Genomic DNA, 23,078 nt, shown 5'->3' with positions numbered 1-23,078 from the left:
AATTTGAGAATTTAAAGAAAATGTAGAAAATATGACAATACAGTTGCAGTAAGCGCAGGTCTCTGGTCGGCATAATAAAGACAACGTTAACAACGAGCCTTTTCTTATCTGACAGGGCTCTACAGTGTGACAGATTGGTGACCATGATCATGCAGTTCTTGGAAAACTTGGTTGTATTTCTGGAAGGAGAAGCCATAAACATGTCGCTTCTTTTTGTTTCGCCTTCTCCTCCCCACCTTGCAGCATGCTTTGTCTTTAGGGGGAGCCACTATACACGGCAGAAAATAGTAAATAGTTTCAAAAATAATGTTTCCTTTAGTTCTGTATACTTGTGCATTTGCACTCTTTATGCATTGCTTTGGTAGCAGCTAATCAGTATTACCTTTATTTCAGAGCACTAACCACCGACAGGTTTGCTTAATTGAGAAGAGTGCATTTATGTCTGTAACTGTCATAAAGCACAAATAGATATTGCATGGCAGTGTGGTCTATTTAATGTAATATACCCTCATGAGATTTTCATTGCCTCACAACCCTGAAGACCTCTTTTGAGTGCATACAAAACTTGGGTTGAGAAAGCTTGAAAATATCTGGCGTGCATGCAAGACTTGGATTGAGAAAGCTTGAAAATATCTGGCGTGCATGCAAGACTCTGATTGAGAAAGCTTGAAAATATCTGGCGTGCATGCAAGACTCTGATTGAGAAAGCTTGAATATATCTGACGTGCATGCAAGACTCTGATTGAGAAAGCTTGAATATATCTGGCGTGCATGCAAGACTGATTGAGAAAGCTTAAAAATAGCTGGCGTGCATGCAAGACTCTGATTGAGAAAGCTTGAAAATATCTGGCGTGCATGCAAGACTCTGATTGAGAAAGCTTGAATATATCTGGCGTGCATGCAAGACTGAGAAAGCTTAAAAATAGCTGGCATGCATGCAAGACTTGGATTGAGAAAGCTTGAAAATAGCTGGCGTGCATGCAAGACTTGGATTGAGAAAGCTTGAATATATCTGGCGTGCATGCAAGACTGATTGAGAAAGCTTAAAAATAGCTGGCATGCATGCAAGACTTGGATTGAGAAAGCTTGAAAATAGCTGGCGTGCATGCAAGACTTGGATTGAGAAAGCTTGAAAATAGCTGGCGTGCATGCAAGACTTGGATTGAGAAAGCTTGAAAATAGCTGGCGTGCATGCAAGACTTGGATTGAGAAAGCTTGAAAATAGCTGGCGTGCATGCAAGACTCTGATTGAGAAAGCTTGAAAATAGCTGGCGTGCATGCAAGACTCTGATTGAGAAATCGGTATCGGTAGATTTAAAGCAGAAGAAAAGTTACATGGGCCAAACTTTAGAATGAAATGATGCAATAGTATTAACAGAAGCCTGTTTGCTGTATTTCAGATGTACATTTCTGAAAGGTCTGTTTCCTATTTTATTGATTGTACCTATTGGATTTAGAGTGGTGATTGAAATCTCTCTCATCTGTACAGATGAAGGGATAGTCTCCAAGACTCCAGACCCTTTTTTTTTTTTTTTTTGGTGAAATACTTTTTGTTAGGCCTTTACTTTGGGTTTTGCCTAGGCATGTTTCTGTGTTTAAAAAATAAGTTGGAACTGTGTAGTCAAAACATAATTAAGAAACTCACAAACAAATAAAAAATAGCCACCATGGGTGTTCCAATGCTGACGAAAAAAGCTTGCCTTGAATAAACCAGCGATTTAGATTTGAACCCTCTGCTGTACCTGTCACTGCATGTAATTAGCCACTGATAGTGTGTGGCTTTTGACTCGTTTTATCTGGGGATATTATTGTCAGACAAGCGGCGAGTAATGAGAAAGGTTATTGGTTGATATGTTCAAGAAATAATTTTGGCTTACCTTTTGCCGGTGCCCCATTCATTCCAGGACTGATGGAGTTTTTGTGCAGGTGCTGGTGAGCAGCCAAGTGAGCTACTATATTATAAAGGCCTAGATTCATCCTTAAAAAACAAACCAGTGGTAACATTCTCTCCTTTTGTTAAATAATAGGCAAAGTGACATACTTTGTGTGGGAGAGTAGTTATATATATATATATATATATATATATATATATATATATATTGTAATATATATATATATATTATATATATAGGCGCTTTTTTACTATGTAACTATGTAACACAATTTTTGTTCCTAGGTAGTAAGTGTTATTTCCTAATTGTTTATGCCTCAGAAGTATAGAAAATGGCTATTATTCCCCACAGACTTTGCTTTTGTGACCAGGACAGTGATATTTTGAAATGTACCTATTTCCAATGAGAAAACGGGCGAATTTGTCTTTTCGTTCACATAAAGTCAGAAAAAAACAACATATGAATCCAAATTAACATGTATTTATACCAAAGTAATACAAAAATGACTACAAAAGATTTAAAAGTGTAGTAGTTTTTCGAGATTTACGATTATACTGTAAATCACTTTCACGAATCAGCTCCCAAATGCAGTCTCCCATCTCGTTATACTGTCCTTGGTAGTGCTGTTCAAAGTCCAGTATATCCTGGTGGAAGCGCTTGCCTTGCTCCTCTGAGTACGCTCCCATGTTCTCCTTGAATTTATCAAGATGAGCATCAAGGATATGGACTTTGAGGGACATCCTACAGCCCATTGTGCCGTAGTTCTTCACCAGAGTCTCAACCAGCTCCACAAGTTTTCAGCCTTGTGATTGCCCAGGAAGCCCCGAACCACTGCGACAAAGCTGTTCCAAGCCGCTTTGTCCTTACTAGTGAGCTTCTTGGGGAATTCATTGCACTCCAGGATCTTCTTTATCTGTGGTCCGACGAAGACACCGGCTTTGACCTTTGCCTCAGACAGCTTTGGGAAGAAGTCTTGAAGGTACTTGAAGGCTGCCAACTCCTTATCTAGAGCTCTGACAAATTGTTTCATAAGGCCCAATTTGATGTGCAGTGGTGGCATCAGCACCTTCCGGGGGTCCACCAGTGGCTCCCACTTGACGTTGTTCCTCCCCACAGAGAACTCGGTCCGCTGTGGCCAGTCCCGCCTGTGGTAGTGCGCCTTGGTGTCCCTGCTGTCCCAAAGGGAAAGATAGCAGGGAAACTTGGTAAAACCGCCTTGGAGACCCATCAGGAATGCCACCATTTTGAAGTCTCCTATGACCTCCCAGCCGTACTCATCATACCTCAAGGCGTCCAGCAAGGTCTTGATGCTGTTGTAATCCTCTTTGAGGTGCACCGAGTGAGCCAGGGGAAGAGACGGGTACTTGTTACCATTATGGAGCAGCACGGCTTTGAGGCTCCTGGATGAGCTGTCAATGAAGAGGCGCCACTCATTCTGGTTACAGGCGATTCCAGTTGCCTCGAACAGACTGGTCACATTGTGGCAGAAGCAGAGTCCATCTTGACGGGTGAAGAAGCTGGAATAAGGTTGGTGACGCTTCCTCTGATTTGCGACTTGCACACTTTCATCCAACAAGTTCCACTGCTTGAGCCTAGACGTCAAAAGCTCGGCATTGGACTTGGTGAGACCAAGATCTCTAATCAAGTCGTTGAGGTCTTTTTGGTTGGGGTAGTATGCGTTTCTCTCCTCAGCTCCACCTCTGAAATTGTTATCTGGATCTACAACGTCTTCCTCGCTCTCTGACTTGCTGCTCTCTTCTAAAGACGGTTGCTCTCTCTCCGGAGGAGTGGGTACGGGGAGCTCATGGCAGTGTGGCACCGGGGTGATGGATGAAGGAAGGTCCGGATACGTGATAGCAGGTGCATTCTTGCCAGTCCGACGTTTGGAAGGGTCCACCATGCAGAAGTAGCAGTTGCTTGAGTGGTCAGTGGGTTCCCGCCAAATTCTTGGGATAGCGAACTTCATGGCTCTCTTTTCCCCTTTGTACCATCCTACAAAAATACATTTATTTCACCCATGACTAATGTGTAAGAGATTCTCGCAACATTTTTCATATACGATATATTTTTTCAATAACATTGAAAACTGTAAAACATTTTGAAATTAAAAACTTTTACAATTTTAAAAATTTTAACACATTTTATAACATAAAATTCCGAGCAACAATTGTCCATCTTACCTTCCAGAGTTTTTATGCAGTGCTCGCAGGTGAAATGAGGTGCCCAGGGTTTGTCTTGATCCCCGACAGGCATGCCGAAATATGCCTTGTAGGCCTCACACATCTTAGCAGATGCTTCCACTGAGTACTTTTTCGCTCTTGTCTTGATAAATTGGCCGCAGACATAGCAAAATGCGTCTGCCGGATGCTTGCAGCCTCTTGATGCCATCTCAGAAAAATGCAGATATGTATCCACTTAGGCAGCTGGAACTAAACTGAACTGGTGGGCCCCTGTATTTATACTACTATTTATATTACTGGAAAGTTCTAGAAAGTTCTAGAAGTTACTCCAAGTTTACTCAGCACTGAATCTATCTGGAATGTTCTGGAAAATAGGTAAATTTCAAAATATCACTGTCCTGGTCACAAAAGCAAAGTTTGTGGGGAATAATAGCCATTTTCTATACTTTTGAGGCATAAGCAATTAGGAAATAACACTTACTACCCAGGAACCAAAAAAAATAAAAAAAATTGTTACACGGTGTTATTAGCTGGCTCTCTTGGCACCAGTGACAACGGAAGTGCCAAATAAGTGATCATTTTGCAGGGTTTCCAATGTGAATCAAAGGGCATCACATTTGAATTGGCTCTTGAATGAGCTGCAACTGCACTTTAAGAGGAAAATCAGGTTCTCTTGTGGGCCAGCTATTTTAACCCCTACCTATGAAGGTGGACATTCATTCTGTTGGAGATAGATAAATACTCTTTTGTTGTTTACCAGACACATCAAATTGAATCACATACATTCTAAAGCATATTATAATGTAGGTTTTATTGTCTTATGAGGATGCCTTGTCAGCCCACCATAGTGCTAGAGCTGAAGAGCTGAAACATATAATAACCAATTGTCTCTAATAAATGTTAGTCTGTTCATTTTTGATTACTTATTGTGTGTACAGATGATTGCGCATTGTTCTCCCCATGCCTACCAAAAGTAGTCTTTTTGTTTTTTCATCTACTGGGTATTGCTCATGCATTGGACAGTGATGTCTAATTAACATTTACTTTATCTTCTTCTGAGGATTTTCATTTCTATCTGTAGTTTGTTTGCTCTTGTGTGCTGAGGAAGGTCTTTGAAACATTCTCTCTCCAGTAACAAACTTAAATCTTACGCTGCCTTGCATTCCTTAAAACTCACATATCTAATAAATCATGTTGTCGTGCGTAACGGCTTTGCAGGGGATCCTTTACAAGAAATGGTGTCATTGATATTCAGGAGAGCAATGGCTTTTCTTAACGCAATACCCTTAATTATGAGAGGCCTGTCAAAAAGTAAGTTTAGCAGCACTCTTCTCACACTCTTCTTTCAGGTGCACTCATTAGTACAAAGAAGGTTAAATGTGAACCATTGCACTCTTCATTATTGGTAGCTGATTTATTTTCATATCAATGAACACTCCAGTTTTAAAGAAAGAGCTGTTTATATTTAAACCTGGTTTAACATTTTTCACACTGACCTAAAGTCAACCAAAACTCCAATACATGTTAATAGATAGTATTAATCATACATCAGGAGAAGGAGAGGGAATATACGTTGCATAGACAGACTCATTGGCCAATTGACCGAAGACTGTATTTATAAATCAGACTCGTGTCCACAGAGTGTTTGAACAGCAGAATCATTAAAGATACAGTACCACCAGAAAACTCTGGGGCATTCTGCAGCAGAGGTGCCTCCAAGGATAGTGCAGGCATATGTGGGGATTTGAAAGCTGAAACAAAACCAAATAAATATATTTGATCTTACCTATACAAAAGACAACTTTGAAATGATCAAAATAGATTGCTTTCATTTTTTAAATGAAATCTGTGTAAATGTGCCTTTTTACACTTTTTACACTGAATATGTGTTTTATTTTGGATTTATTTTATTTAGTTATATATTACAATCCACATTTTTAATACAGTGGCTTGCGAAAGTATTGACCCCCCTTGGCATTTTTCCTATTTTGTTGCCTTACAACCTGGAATTAAAATGGATTTTTATTTGGATTTCATGTAATGGACATACACAAAATAGTCCAAATTGGTGAAGTGAAATGAAAAAAATAACTTGTTTCAAAAAATTCTAAAAAATAAATAACGGAAAAGTGGTGCATGCATATGTATTCACCCCCTTTGCTATTAAGCCTCTAAATAAGATTTGGTGCAACCAATTACCTTCAGAAGTCACATAATTAGTTAAATAAAGTCCACCTGTGTGCGATCTAAGTGTCACATGATCTGTCACATGATCTCAGTATATATACACCTGTTCTGAAAGGCCCCAGAGTCTGCAACACCACTAAGCAAGGGGCACCACCAAGCAAGCGGCACCATGAAGACCAAAGAGCTCTCCAAACAGGTCAGGGACAAAGTTGTGGAGAAGTACAGATCAGGGTTGGGTTATAAAAAAATATCTGAAACTTTGAACATCCCACGGAGCACCATTAAAGCCATTATTAAAAAATTGAAAGAATATGGCACCACAACAAACCTGGCAAGAGTGGGCCGCCCACCAAAACTCACGGACCAGGCAAGGAGGGCATTAATCAGAGAGGCAACAAAGAGATCAAAGATAACCCTGAAGGAGCTGCAAAGCTCCACAGCGGAGATTAGAGTATCTGTCCATAGGACCACTTTAAGCCATACACTCCACAGAGCTGGGCTTTATGGAAGAGTGGCCAGAAAAAAGCCATTGCTTAAAGAAAAAAATAAGCAAACACGTTTGGTGTTCGCCAAAAGGCATGTGGGAGACTCCCCAAACATATGGAAGAAGGTACTCTGGTCAGATGAGACTAAAATTGAGCTTTTTGGCAATCAAGGAAAACGTTATGTCTGGCGCAAACCCAACACCTCTCATCCCCAGAGTACACCATCCCCATAGTGAAGCATGGTGGTGGCAGCATCATGCTGTGGGGATGTTTTTCATCAGCAGGGACTGGGAAACTGGTCTGAATTGAAGGAATGATGGATGGCGCTAAATACAGGGAAATTCTTGAGGGAAACCTGTTTCAGTCTTCCAGAGATTTGAGACTGGGACAGAGGTTCACCTTCCAGCAGGACAATGACCCTAAGCATAGTGCTAAAGCAACACTTGAGTGGTTTCAGGGGAAACATTTAAATGTCTTGGAATGGCCTAGTCAAAGCCCAGACCTCAATCCAATTGAGAATCTGTGGTATGACTTAAAGATTGCTGTACACCAGCAGAACCCATCCAACTTGAAGGAGCTGGAGCAGTTTTGCCTTGAAGAATGGGCAAAAATCCCAGTGGCTAGATGTGCCAAGCTTATAGATACATACCCCAAGAGACTTGCAGCTCTAATTGCTGCAAAAGGTGGCTCTACAAAGTATTGACTTTGGGGGGGGGGGGGGGGGGGGAATACTTATGCACGCTCAAGTTTTCTGTTTTTTTGTCTTATTTCTTGTTTGTTTCACAATAAAAAATATTTAGCATCTTCAAAGTGGTAGGCATGTTGTGTAAATGAAATGATACAACCCCCCAAAAAATCAATTTTAATTCCAGGTTGTAAGGCAACAAAATAGGAAAAATGCCAAGGGGGTCAATACTTTCGCAAGCCACTGTACTAATTCGCTCCTGTTGCCTTCTCTTGTGCTCCACTGGTAGATATAATTTGAACATATTATTTGGAAAAATGTAAGCGATTCTAAATTCTAAACAGTCATTTCTAAACCGTCAGTAACATTAAGTGGAACAAAGGTTATTCCAAACTTTATATCTGGGGCTTCTGTTTTTAGGATTTTATTAATTGTAGTTTTCGGTGCTTATTTTTGGCTATTTTCGAGTTTTATGTAAATCGTCAGCAATCAATTAATAATTATGTTGTCATAACTTCAGCCATATTCCCCCCCCCCCCCCCCCCAAAAAAAAAAAAAAAAAATGCAACAGATGAGAATCTATATTTTGCTAAAACCTAAAGGGCATGAATTTGACTTGAATCTACAAATATCTCTAAATAAACTCAAGTATTTAAAATCTTAACAGTGCCTTCAAAGTGATTAATGAAAGGCAATTTCATTTCTAATCCACCTGTATGTAAGAATTCAAATGTATTAGTGTCCAAAGCTATTCAGCTCTAATGAGCAAACAAACCCAATTGCTGTTGCTTTTAATAAGCTGTACTGTTAAAAATTACTTTGGCTTTGATACCTAATCTTGTAATGTTACCTAAAACAAGCAAAGTGATCAAGTACGAGACTGAAAACACAAAGCTATGCAAAATCCTTTCCTGGTAAAGGTGTAGAAGGTAAACCTAACTCTATTAAAACAAAGGAATAAAATAATTAGTTCTTTGTAATAGTCCACCACCCATGGTAACAGATTAATTAGGAACATGAAGGCACAATTTTTGATCCATGTTTCATATGATCCCAGCAGAGGTTGGCATGCAATCAATCTTTGTGCTACTGTACCTCATGAAGAGACCAATCAAAGAGTAACTAAGGGATAGAACAGTGCAGTTGAAAGACATTGCTGCTGTGATTGGGGAATACATTAATCATGGATCATTTTCCTTTTGAGGATAAACACTCCTTATGATACGGACAGGTAAAAATAAATTAAACAAAAGGATGGCTGGAGGCTCATAAAATGGCATGCATGACACGCAGCTGTGGTTTGTGGCAATCTATAGTATAAAAAGATAATAAATTAAGATGTTCACACCGTCTAGTTTAAACCACACCGTTCACATGATCAGCTGAAAGGTTTATTTTGGTGCTTGTATACCCCACTCATTTAGGTCTTGGTTTGCTTCATTAGCCTCCCTTAAGTTAAAGTCTAGCTAGTGAAGTAGCTAACAGAATGCCTAGACACGTTTGGGTTTTGCTACCTTTTTTGCTTTATCCATTTTTTTGTTTCAGAATAAAAAGACTGGGCTTAGCAGGAATGAAAACATTTGCTATCTCAGACCAGCTGACTGAATCTATTGTAAACTTTGCACTGCGGTTTTCTGTTTGAATCGTAATGAATGTTGGGTACAGACATTATAATATGCTTCTAAAAACTCTTCTGACTATGGAAAGTGCCATTTCTCACACAGCTTTCATCTATTCTTTTCCTATTTTGCCTAATTCAGACACTCCGACTGGACTTCCACAAATAAAACGGGATGACACTCGCTGTATATACAGTACCCTCAATTCATCATTACTTGCTTTGAATTTAATTTAATCTCGTTGCCATTATTTTATTCCTCAGTGATACAAGCTAGCAGTTTCATTTATCCTGTCAATATCTGGTGCTGAAGACCGGCACACAAATCTATCACAGGGAAACTGTTACACAGATTCAAGGCATTCACAAAAGGGCAACGCTGTCCAAGACTGGAAGATTTACTACAAAGGTGAAGTCATTCTGTGAATATATCCAAAGGATATTAGCTTGTAACTTGCCACAAGAGGCCCAAGTGAAATATTTTACTAATAATTTAAACTGAAAGAACCATTCACATGACAGTGATTTTCTATCTGTCTACCTATCTATCTATCATTCTCTCTTTCTCTTTTTCTGTGTGTGTGTGTGTGTGTGTGTGTGTGTGTGTGTGTGTGTGTGTGTGTGTGTGTATCTCTACACACACTGGTAGCGTGGCTGGTAGTGTGGAAAAGAAAAAAGAACAACATAGTTTGAAATGAAATCAAAACAAAGTTTTAAAGGTAAAAAAGAAGGTAAAAAAAACAAAACAAAATCCTATCTCGACGACGAGGGCTAACTAACTTGTTGTCTTCCCTAATAGTAGGTAGGGTGTTTTCCAGTTTAAACACAGTTTTACAGGAGACACATATTTTTAGCATAGGTATGCCCATGTAACGACTCCTATCTCCTTCCTCAACCTCGTTTTCCTCATAGTTTAAGTGTTCAGCTAATTAACAACTATCAATGATTAACTAAAACACCTGTTCTTAGTGGTTTGGTACTGGTAATTAGACCTTATTATATAATTAGCACAGGTAAGTAATGTTTTAATGTGGTGATGCCCTCTTTTATTACAGGGACTGATCTACTTCCCGTTTACCACTCTCCCACAATACAATACAATACAATACACACATTTAATTTCAAATTTTTCACCTTCTGTTACCTTATAGTGTGGAATTAAAATGCATTAAACTAGTTTTTTTTTTTTTTTTTTTTATCTACACATCCTACCGCACAACTTCCAAGTGAAAAAAGTATTCTAGAAAATTTATTACAAAATAAAAACTGAAATAGCTTGGTTGGATAAGTGTCCACCCCCCTTGTAGTAGCAATCCTAAATTAGCTCAGGTGTAACCACTCGCCTTCAAAATCAGACACCAAGTTAAATTGTAGTGATTCACACGGTTTCAGGATAAATTCAGCAGTTCCTGTAGGTTCCTTCTGCTGGGTAGGCTATTTGAAAACAAAAACTCAACCATGAGCACCAAGGCGCTTTCAAAATAACTCTGGGACAAAGTTGTTGAAAGGCACAGATCAGGGGATGGGTATAAAAAAACATCAGAGGCCTTGAATATCCCTTGGAGCACCATCAAGACGATTATTAAGAAGTGGAAGGTGTATAGCACCACCAAGACCCTAGCTAGGTCAGGCCGTCCCTCCAAACTGGATGACCAAGCAAGAAGGAGACTGATCAGAGAGGCTACCAAGAGGCCAGTGGCAACTTTGCAAGAGCTACAAGCTTTTATGGCCAAGGCTGGTCAAAGTGTGCATGTGACAACAGTAGCCCAAGCACTCCACAAATCTGGCCTGTATGGTAGGGTGGCAAGAAGGAAGCCATTACTCAAGAAAGCCCACCTTGAATCCCATTTGAAGTATGCAAGAAAACACTCAGGAGATTCTGTAGTGTTGTGGTCTGATGAAACTAAAATTGAACTTTTTGACCTAAATGCAAAGCATTATGTTTGGTGCAAACCCAACACAGCACATCACCCAAAGAACACCATCCCTACTGTGAAGCATGGTGGTGGCAGCATCATGTTATGGGGATGTTTCTCATCGGCAGGGACTGTCAGGATAGAAGGGAAAAAGAATGGCGCAAAGTACAGAGAAGTCTTTGAGGAAAACCTTCTGCCCTCTGCAAGAAAGCTGAAACTGGGATGGAAGTTCACCTTTCAGCATGACAACGATCCAAAGCACACAGCCCAAGCTACACTGGAGTGGCTAAGGAACAAAAAGGTAAATGTCCTTGATTGGCCCAGTCAGAGCCCTGACCTAAATCCAATTGAAAATCTGTTTCATGACTTTAAGATTGTTGTCCATCAATGCTCCCCAAAGAACTTGACAAAGCTTAAAAAGTTTTGTAAAGAAGAATGGTCAAATATTGCCAAATCTAGGTGTGCAAAGTTGGTAGAGACCTATCTCAACAGACTCACAGTTGTAATTGCTGCCAAAGGTGCTTCCATCAAGTATTAATGTTATTAATGTAACAATAACATTAGGTAGATTATGTTAAGAACTAGGCAGACTTAAAATTCAAAGATAGAGCACAGCACACAGTCACAATAAAGAATCAAGAAGGGCAGTTAACATATTGAAGTACAATTCAAATTTGCTGCAGTATGTCCACTGTTTTGTCATTTCAAATATTTTCACGAAACAAACATTAAACTTTAAAACTACAGTGTGCAGTTGAAAAGCACATAATGAAAAAACACATTTCACATAAGTGAAATGCACTACATAAAAGTCGCTACATTTAGCAAATATATAGACACGTGAAATTATCAGTCCACTAAAAAAATGGCTTACATAATCTCTGTAAGAAATTGGAGCATCCAGTGTGGAAATACAACAGAAAATAATAAATTAATGTAGCATCCAAAGTACCACGATAGTATTAAAATGGTTTATTAAAAAATGACTGATTTAAAAAAAAAAAATCCAAAATGTGGATTGTAGCTTAACAGGAAAGCATAATCAATCAGACTGTGGAGTCTTTATCATCTGTCTGAATCATTAATGCTCACAGCAGCTACTTCTAGGCAGTTTTTTTCTGTTCGTGTGGTTTCCCTTCAGGCATTATTTGTGAATGGTTATTAAAAACCGGAAATTAATGGTGAAAATGATACAGAATCTGGTATTTTTCAATGCACCTGTGTGACTTAAGAAAACATAGAGAAAAGACTAGGTATTCATTTTATTTTATAACAAAAAATTCATATTCATTTTATAACAAAAACTTTAATGCTTTAATTAAAATTATGCTATTATTTTTGCTTACTGCTCAAATACATTCAGTGTACCTTTTAAAAAAAAAGAAATGTATATGCTTTTTATAATTATATAAATAATAACATAATTGTTTGTGTAATAAAGATTTCTTTATACTATAACATTAAAATACATTTTCATAAGGGATAATATTCAACATTGTGAATGAGCTTCAACAAGAGTACTTCTATTACCCACTCCCTCTGCTGGGGTGTATATCATACGAAACCTTCACTTCAAATAATGTACTTGCAAGTACCATATGAAAAATCAATAGCGAATATATTATTTGTGAAATGTGAGGGACTGTGCTTGAGACTGAATCCTCTCATCCATTCTGAGACAAGGGCAGCACAAGCAAACATACTGTACCATGTACCATACTTTCACCCAACGTTATGACTGCAGTGTGCATCCATCTGTATGTACTTGCCATCAAGTGTACAGTTTCTAGATGGTGGGTTTTCAATCAGTGTCTGATTGTATGGTCGTCTCATGAAGATTATTTGATAAGGCTATAAAATATCAGTTAAACCAGATTTTATCTGAGGCCCCAGACAAGAAACTATATGGCTGTTGGCCATAAACCCTTTCATTGTATAGTATGCTTGCAAATTATGACTTAATGTGCTACAAAACTGAATACAGTGAATTTTGGCCTCATTTCCGTGGATTGTGCGGAAGAATCTAGATGAAAGGGGAAACAGTTACCACAATCAATGCTAGACTATTCCCTCTGAATTAAAAGGGATAATAAGTATGCATATCTTTTCAGCTCTATGAAAATCTTTTGTATTTGTTTCATTTTCTAAAAGGTTTGTATCTGATACAACATTATTCATGAATTATGATAAACAAAGGGCTGAGCTGGTTACCCTTCACTTCTAGTATTATTATTCTGAAGTATCCACAAATAATTTACATAAAAACAATGGACACAGTAAACATTTGAATAAAAGCACTGTAGGTGCCGATGTCTATTAGATATTAAAATATTAGAAACCAGTTACCATTAACACGTGAGTGCTTTGTCAAAGGTGTGTGTTACTATTTTTCTAATTGACCAATCTGTGTCAGTGTTGAATATGTATTAAGTCAAACCAATTAGTACTTTTCAATCACCATTTTTAAATGCTTGTACATGATTGTTATTCCATGCTATCGCACACACACGTCCGTCATTGCAAGTATTTTACTTGCAGCCTTCTTTTTACTGTACTCATTCAAAAATGGTTGTGCAGTATAACTGATACTGGAAAACAAACTTGTACTAATAATAGTGCTACTTTATGGCTCATGAGACTGCATTGTAAAAATCCTCTCAAAATATAATGTATGAAACAGCATTACAATACAATTGCCCCTTGAAAAGGTTTTAAGGCACTTACATGAAAAGTGACACCGTTGCAAGTGGTACATTGTCAGCATTATGTGATGTTTAGTAGCTTATAACTGACATGAATCAATTAAGGGTGCGAGGGTCATTCATTTTCTTCCTGAAGTCATCAAACACTGAAATTGATTTCTGTTCCGGACTTCTTTATCTTGTAGCTCTGGTCTTTTTGGAGTGATTTAGCATGTAAATTGGCCAATTTTTTTCTGCATGTGCCTTTTGCAGAATTAAACCTGTGAAAACAGGACTGTAATATCCTAGGTTTACACAGTGATGAAGACTTTGTAATGCAACTACCATTGTACTATAGCTAGATCTTGTTGTTTTAATTTCGCATTTTACCTGTTTAAGTTCTCCGGGTTGCAGGTGGTTCAATGCCTCAGGCTCAGTACACTTGACTCTGTAAAGCTCAGTTCCTGTGTAAGATTGTCATTGAGGTGCCCATGGATATTTAGATTACAGGGGATTGCTTTGGGGAGCTAATTGATGATTATTAAAGAATTCTGCAAAAAAAACCTGTCAAGCTAACAAGCTTGCCAAAACAAGCAGCTTGTCTTCTTTGTTACTTTAAATTTAGATATCTGTATTTAATATTTCTCCAAAGATGTGAATAAATTAAATCTATTTTGTTTTTTTTTGGTTTTTTTTGTTTTTTTCTTTCTATCAAACTGTTCTACCAGCTGGATGCAAGACTTTGGTAGGCTAAAAATAAAAGGTGCTGAACTGTTGAAGCAACTTGATATCAGTTTGATTAACATAATATAAATTGTGTATGCAATTATATTCACAAAAAACAACTTTTCCACTCCAATAAAGGTAATTGCACTGAAAATATGTAATGTACTGTCAGCCAAATGAAAACATCTTAAAGAAGGTAAAGGCAACCAGGTTTAAACATAGACTATATAAAATAATAATATGGGTCAGAGAATATTATCACAGATCTGCTACTGCTAGTACTGTGGCTAATAGCAGATAGGAGTTTATAATGGAGCAGGGGTGCTCAATAGACAGACTCCAGTCCGAATCCGGATGCAAGTACGTTTTGAATGGACTGCAAAGTCATATGCCCATCTATGTTATTACTTGTATTCACATTGGATTTTTGTGTTCTTATGAGAATGTAGTACGCAGGGGTACATTAGGTGTACATTAGGTAAGTAGCAGATACTTGGTGTGAGCTATGACGAAACAAAATGTACAAAAAGTCAACAGTATTAGCAGCTCAAATTAAGTGAAAGTCAGTGTGTTGACTGCTGTGGCCTGTTTTGTAGCTTGGTTGGAAAAGTGTCCACCGCCCTTGCAATAGCAATCCTAAATTAGCTCAGGTGTAAACAATCGCCTTCAAAATCACACACCAAGTTAAATGGCCTTCACCTGTGTTAAATTGTAGTGATTCACGTGATTTCAAGATAAATTCAGCAGTTCCTGTAGGTTCCTTCTGCTGGGTAGTGCATTTCAAAGCAAAGAGGACCAAGGTGCTTTAAAAAGAACTCTGGGACAAAGTTGTTGAAAGGCACAGATCAGGGGATGGGTATAAAAAAAAATCAAAGGCCTTGAATATCCCTTGGAGCACGGTCAAGACGATTATTAAGAAGTGGAAGGTGTATGGCACCACCAAAACCCTGGCTAGGTCAGGCCATCCCTCCAAACTGGATGACCAAGCAAGAAGGAGACTGATCAGAGAGGCTACCAAGAGGCCATTGCAAGAGCTTCAGGCTTTAATGGCCAAGACTGGTCAAAGTGTGCATGTGAAAACAATATCCCAAGCACTCCACAAATCTGGCCTGAATGGTAGGGTGGCAAGAAGAAAGCCATTACACAAGAAAGCCCACCTTGAATTCTGTTTGAAGTATGCAAGAAAACACTCAGGAGATTCTATAGCCATGTGGCATTGTAACTTTCTGGTCTAAATGCAAACAGTTATGTTTGGCGCAAACTCAACACAGCGCATCACTAAAGAACACCATCCCTACTGTGAAGCATGGTGGTGGCAGCATCATGTTATGGGGATGTTTCTCATTGGCAGAGACTGGGGCACTTGTCAGGATAGAAAGGAAAATGAATAGAGCAAAGTACAGGGAAGTCCTTCTGCCCTCTGCAAAACCTGCTGCCCTCTGCAAGAAAGCTGAAACTGGGACGGAAGTTCACCTTTCAGCATGACAACGACCCAAAGCACACAGCCCAAGCTACAATGGAGTGGCTAAGGAACAAAAAGGTAAATGTCCTTGAATGGCCCAGTCAGAGCCCTGACCTAAATCCAATCGAAAATTTGTGGCACTACTTGAAGATTGCTGTCCATGAACGCTCCCCAAGGAACTTGACAGAGCTTGAACAGTTTTGCAAAGAATGGTCAAATATTGCCAAATCTAGGTGTGCGAAGTTGGTAGAGATCTATCCTAACAGACTCACAGCTGTAATTGCTGCCAAAGGTGCTTCCACCAAGTATTAACTCATGAGTGTGGAGACTTATCCAATTATGATCTTTCAGTTTTTTAGTTTTAATATATACCTTTTTTTTTCTCAACTTTCTTCCCCTTAACACAGTGGAGTGTGAAGGTTTGACTTCCGTTAGGAACGTTTTTATTTATTCTGTTTAGTCATATTTTTGTTGCTTGAGACACAGCACGAGCCAACATGGATGAAGAAACATTTGCTCTAATCAACCTTTGGGCCGATCATTCAATCCAGAGAAGCTTGGATGGGGCATTGATACATGCATTGTGTACTTGCTTTTGTCACCCAGGTCAACCCTGCTTTATCAAAAGCAGTGTGAAATCACATAGCCGACCCGCCACATTGTGTCTGGCCACATTGTGTCTGGCCACATTGTTTTTTGCGAAGACACACTAATCTGAAAAGGCTGAAATATTTGCAAAGAAGACTCTGATTGACCTGACAACTGAGCAGACATGTCGCATAATAATATTTAACTGGTGAGCATAACAATGGACAAAGTGTGCATATGGATAACTTTGTATGAGTCTTGCTTGGACAACATTTAATGCACCACTCATTACATCATAACTGCTGTTGCAGAGTCACTTACAATAGGACCTCTGTTTTACATCTCACCTGAGTAAATAGTACTTATCTATATTGTGTGTGTGTGTGTGTGTGTGTGTGTGTGTGTGTGTGTGTGTATGTATATATATATATATATATATATATATATATATATATATATATATATATATATATATATATATATATATATACATACAACACACAGCTCTGGAAAAAAAAAGAAGAGACCACTGCAAAATTATCAGTTTCTCTGGTTTTACTATTTCTAGGTATGTGTTTGGGTAAAATGAACATTTTTGTTTTATTCTATAAACTACTGACAACATTTCTCCCAAATTCCAAATAAAAATATTGTCATTTAGAGCATTTATTTGCAGAAAATGACAACTGGTCAAAATAACAAAAAAGATGCAGTGTTGTCAGACCTCGAATAATGCAAAGAAAATAAGTTCAGATTCATTTTTAAACAACACAGTAACCTGGCTGTGTGGCATGGAGCATTGTCCTGCTGGAAAAACCAATCCTCAGAGTTGGGGAACATTGTCAGAGCAGAAGGAAGCAAGTTTTCTTCCAGGACAGTCTTGTACTTGACTTGATTCATGCATCCTTCACAAAGACAAATCTGCCCGATTCCAGCCTTGCTGAAGCACCCCCAGATGAGTCCAGTTTTCAGCTTTGCCCAACACCTGGTCGTCTAATGGTTAGACGGAGACCTGGAGAGGCCTACAAGCCACAGTGTCTCGCACCCACTGTGAAATGTGGTGGAGGATCGATGATGATCTGGGGGTGCTTCAGCAAGGCTGGAATTGGGCAGCTTTGGCATGAATCTAGCCAAGTACAAGGTTGTCCTGGAAGAAAACTTGCTTCCTTCTGCTCTGACAATGTTCCCCAACTCTGAGGATTGGTTTTTCCAGCAGGACAATGCTCCATGCCACACAGCCAGGTCAATCAAGGTGTGGATGGAGGACCACCAGATCAAGACCCTGTCATGGCCAGCCCAATCTCCAGACCTGAACCCCATTGAAAACCTCTGGAATGTGATCAAGAGGAAGATGGATGGTCACAAGCCATCAAACAAAGCCGAGCTGCTTGAATTTTTGCGCCAGGAGTGGCATAAAGTCACCCAACATCAGTGTGAGAGACTGGTGGAGAGCATGCCAAGACGCATGAAAGCTGTGCTTGAAAATCAGGGTTATTCCACCAAATATTGATTTCTGAACTCTTCCTAAGTTAAAACATTAGTATTGTGTTGTTTAAAAATGAATCTGAACTTATTTTCTTTGCATTATTCGAGGTCTGACAACACTGCATCTTTTTTGTTATTTTGACTAGTTGTCATTTTCTGCAAATAAATGCTCTAAATGACAATATTTTTATTTGGAATTTGGGAGAAATGTTGTCAGTAGTTTATAGAATAAAACAAAAATGTTCATTTTACCCAAACACATACCTAGAAATAGTAAAACCAGAGAAACTGATAATTTTGCAGTGGTCTCTTAATTTTTTCCAGAGCTATATATATATGTGTGTGTGTGTGTGTGTGTATATATATATATATATATATATATATATATATATATATATATATATATATATATAGTACCGTGAAAAAGTATTTCCCCCTGTCTGATTTTCTGCATTTTTGAAGAAGAAATCCAAACTTGGGTTTCATTGAAATTAGAAAGGTAATGTAACGTTATGAAGAATATAAAGACATACTAAATGTTAAGCAGAACAGCGCTTTTTTTTTAACTCTGGACTGCAGTTCAATGTAAACATTCACTGTTGACTTTCTTTTAATGGATGGAGTAATGACAACATTTGCACTGACCATTAAAACTACAACCAGGTATCCTTGTTTTGAATTATTTACAGGTTATTGAATAAATTAATTAACTTGACTTAGATTCATCTGATTTCAGTACTTGGTGGCTAGTTATAATTAGTAATGTTAAACTATTGTAATGTTGGAATGTATTTTCTGTTGTTTTGACATGGTTACAATATGTACAATACTAAGACTATTTTATAAATATTATTTGTTAGAATTAAACAGCTGTAGAATATTTAGGTTGCTACATGATAGATGTTATTTTATTCTGAATACCCTACAGTAAAAATTATTATTTGGTGGTTTGCGCAATATTACGCTACTGTTGCTTTAATAGGAAGAGATGCACGCTGTGATGTTGCTGCTCGTTGAGTTTTGTGCATTTTAATTCAGTAAACAAAAGGAAAAACTTGTACCTAAGGAAATAGGGTATTGAACGAAGAAATCTCGTCTTGGACATTGTGAACTCGGCTAAACTTTACCGACTTACACTGTTATGCTGTCTGCTTGTACACATGCATTTGCCTTTTATTCTTGGTAGTGTAATGGACCAGAGTTTGGGTAATCGCATACACAAAAATGTTGCACCCTGTGTATTCAAATAGGAAACTATTCGAAATTCCCATCTCTAATCCTAATAATAAACACTATATAAAACAATATTCAGAATATAAAATAACAACAATCCTTCTTAGAGCGTTGTCGCTTGTGTAGCCTCTCCCAAGTCAACGGCAGTCTTGCCGAGTGAAACCAACGAGTCCTGGAAATATTGTGAATGGCATTTTTGACTTGAGCAAATCGGATCCCAATTCAAAAAGTTAGACAATTCGATGATGTAAACGAAATGTTGAACTCACTACAAATAAAGCTGCTGTTTTATCTGCAAGTCTGCCAAACAAGGCAAAATGTTACTTTTTTTTCACTGCCACTTGAAGCCTCCACTCTAAAAGTCTTCAAGGGGCTTTCCTTTTGGCTTATTTGTTGCTTAGTTGTAGAAAACCCAATTTGTAAAAGATTTGCCATGTCGCAGGAACAAGTACCACCAACACAGCACTTCGGTACACAGTCTCAGATTCTGACTGTACAACAAATATGACGTGTGGCGGGAAAGTTAGGATTAGTTATGTTTTTAAAAATGTAAATAGATTTTCAGCTTTTTGGCACATTCACCCATTTTCCTGGATTCATGAAACAGAAACCATGTACACTCTATATATTATATTAGTTAAATGTAACCGGTCCAGTCGGGCTTGTGGGGAGACGAGGAGAGGCGGCGCAGAAGCCTTGCAGAGCCTGATCCGTTGAAACAAACCTGAAAACTAACCTCACACGTGCAATTTTGTAGGCCCGGTAGCTGCTTTTTTTTGACCCAGGCACCTACCCACTTTTATTATTATTAGTTTAGAATTGATATCAGTGTTTTAGTTCCAGTTACGGACCAGCTGCATGTTGATTTTTTTTTAGATACAGCTGAAACATTGCTAATCAACATACCTACATGACATTGTTTTTGAATGTCCTATCCAGGAAAGAATGTTGTCGATCTCACCCTGTGAATCCTGTAGGCAAAATTACTGCAGCGTGAATCTCACCAGGCACATGTGAACAAGACTCTTCTGCCTCCTGCTGTTATCATTTGCTCAACAGGAAGAGGCTGGGTAGAACAAGTAAACAGAGCCAAATTAATGTGAAGGACTTTTAATCTCAAAGATGCTGTTGTCTTCTACTTAATACTCGAGCTGCATACTCACAGCTATTGCAATTTCACTGCAAAGGCAACCCAACTGGTCACCTTATAGGACACTGTTTTTCATGATGAATAGTTTGAGCAAAGCTGGGGTTCTGTGGCGGGTGGGGGGGGTAGCTCTATAGCAACCTAAACAAAGAGTTGGGTGCTTAAAATATTGTTTGTCTCAATAGTTGTGTGGCATTTCTAAATAGACAGCACTGACTCAGTGAGAGAGAGTAATGAAATGACTTTATAATAGGTGTCAGAGAATTACTGATGCATTGTGGGATGTTGATGAAAAAATCTGCCTGAAAGTGGTTATTTCTGAGACCTGAGTTTAATGTGCTTGCAGAATTGTTCTGTCAAGTTTCTCTGTCATTTTCTATATACAGTACTATATCCCCTCTGCCCATATTGTTGTTAATGTAGGCAATCCCTGGATGTGGACTGCAGCATGTCAATTGAGCTATCCCGAGTGTATGAATTTCCAAGTGATTTCAGTACCAAACTACCTGTGTTGTTCAACAGTCTACTGTTGTTTCATAGGAAACCTAATTTGTAGGCATTACTTTAACAAGACCAACACTCACTTCTACCAAGTCTACTTGCATTTTTACACCCCTGGTGTTAAATAAAACAGTATAATTCACTATACTGATAATGAAATTCCTACATTTATCTGAGCACTGCGGTGTTATTTTTAAAAAATCTGCATTGTCTTATTTGTGTTTCTACCAGTTGACCATTCCTACCCTGGCCTCAATGGAAAGCATACACTTTCGATTTTAGTGTTGCCTGAAGCAGGTACTGCAATGCTAGGCTTCTGTGAAGGAGAAGGACTACATCATCCCGAAGTGCAGCAGAAGACTTTAATTTCTAGAGGCTTTGAAGGTAGTTAGGAGTTCAAGACAGAGGCTTTATTATACTGCATTTTCTTTGCAGTCCCTTTCCCTGTAAAAATACAATCATAATAGCAATATGTGAGGTTATGATCTTGGATTGCTCTTAAAATAAAATATTTTTCTACATATGTTTTTGTGTGTGTGGGGGGGGGGGGGGGGGGGGGGGGGGGGTAGGTATTTATTGTTTTATATCAGGCTACATTCTTTTGCAAGAATGCGCTGACCTCCTTGTCCAAATCGGGCAATGAGGTACATCTTTGTTAACTGAAGTATCCAAGTTGCAGAGATCTGGAACTCAAAGAGTGAAGGGCCCCAGCAGAACTCGCAGGGTGCTGTGTCACTCATTTGTCCACCCACCCATCCCTGCTTGACCGTAGTGTCAGAAAAGCCAGGCCTAGAGAATCTCGGGAGAAGCTGCTGTTCACTGTGCAGTTTTTCAGAAGGCTGCTCTCCCTGCTTTTTGAAGAAAACCTGAGCACTGCAGTGTTATTAATGAATCATGACAGGGTTTTTGTCTGGCAGGGCAAATAAGTTCTAGCTATCTCATTTTAGGATACAAGTCAATGGAAGATGCATGGATTGGCAAGATTTCTGAGAATACCCCCTTAAGTGCAAAACCTATTAAGAGACGGGTATTCATCCAGCAACAGAGCTAGCCTGAAGTGGCAGTGCTTTCATATCAACACCACCATGATGAAGCCTGAATAATTTTCCAAAGTAATCTCCACAGCTGTTTTCAGAGTAGCTATTTATTTGCTTCACACCCATTCTGCCAGTGTAGCAGCTGGGCTTTCTCTGCATTGCAAGTATAGAAATGGCTTGATATTTATCTTTTTTTTTTTTTTTACAGCTGGGTTTTATAGAGATAACATAGAAAGAGCTTTGTGCTTCCCTCCCTACTGGTATGTGTGGTCTGTATCCTGCTTTAGGGCAGTGTGTGAACTAATGAACAAGGAGTTAAAAACAAATGAGGTGAGGTGGAAACTTTCCTTCATAATTTAACTAATGGCTGTTTGCAAGAAGAATGTAAATAGACTTTCATCTCGGTAAGTTACAGGTTTTTCACCATGTTGGCTATAACCAGGCTGTATTATTATTATTATTATTATTATTATTATTATTATTATTATTATTATTAAAAAAATGTAATGTACGAAATTAAATTAGACACTCCTTGCAGAGTTTAAAAACCTTGTAATTAAACCTGATACTGAGATTTCGTGTGCTTTTTTTTCTGATACTGACATGAATTCCTGCTACTTAAACGCTTTCTACAAATCACTATGCTAGACTGAACCTTCTGCATTCTCTTTGCAATGGAATCCAGATTCTGCCAGTGCATAATAACAATTTTTTAGTATTGTTTTTTAATGTACTATTTCTCTCCTAGATTTGTATTGCATATAATGTTTTGTTTTGTTGTGTTTATATGGGATCCTGTCTGTGATTATTTTGACGTGCTGGAATACTGATGAAACATTTAACTTGTCTTAACAGCATATTTGCATTACACCAGAGTTGTAAAGAGTCACCAGAATTGGGACTCAAGTCGAGTCACTAGGGAGTAAAGACTCGAGTCGAGTCCAGTCTTTGACATGCCAAGCTCGAGTCGAGTCACTAAACTGCTTCAGTCAAATCGAGCTACCAGTCTGGCTCGAGTCACTTCAAGTCATTAGTTCTGACAGTTCAATATATCTTGGTTTAATCAGATTAGTTTTACAGGTGATTAGCAATCTATTAATAAAAAAAAAAAAAAAAAATCTGTTAAAAATACAAAATTATGATGCACAACAATGTGGTCATACTTGGCCCACTTATGTTCACCATTGAAAGTCCACAGTTCCTGTTTTGTTTTCATCTTTCCATTTTAGTGAATTTGAGTCCTTGACCTATTTAA

General features: G+C 38.4%; 1 protein-coding gene across 20 annotated transcripts in view; it reads left to right on the top strand.

Annotated features, from left to right (window-relative positions):
- LOC121320601 (teneurin-3-like) overlaps positions 1-23,078 on the top strand; it is a 280,613-nt gene that overhangs the window by 161,484 nt on the left and 96,051 nt on the right. Inside the window, exon 1 of one of the 20 annotated variants that reach the window (XM_041259187.1) lies at positions 21,077-21,170. The exons of the other annotated variants lie outside the window; for them this stretch is intronic. Within the exon in view, the coding sequence (XP_041115121.1) occupies positions 21,092-21,170 (79 nt within the window). The 5' untranslated portion in view covers positions 21,077-21,091. Of the gene's footprint in view, positions 1-21,076; positions 21,171-23,078 lie in introns of those variants that run through there. 20 annotated transcript variants of the gene reach the window in all.

Source organism: Polyodon spathula, chromosome 1 (assembly GCF_017654505.1).
Source record: "Polyodon spathula isolate WHYD16114869_AA chromosome 1, ASM1765450v1, whole genome shotgun sequence".
NCBI lineage: Eukaryota > Metazoa > Chordata > Actinopteri > Acipenseriformes > Polyodontidae > Polyodon > Polyodon spathula.
Note: the sequence above shows the minus strand (reverse complement) of the source record. Positions and strands in the feature narration are given on the sequence as shown.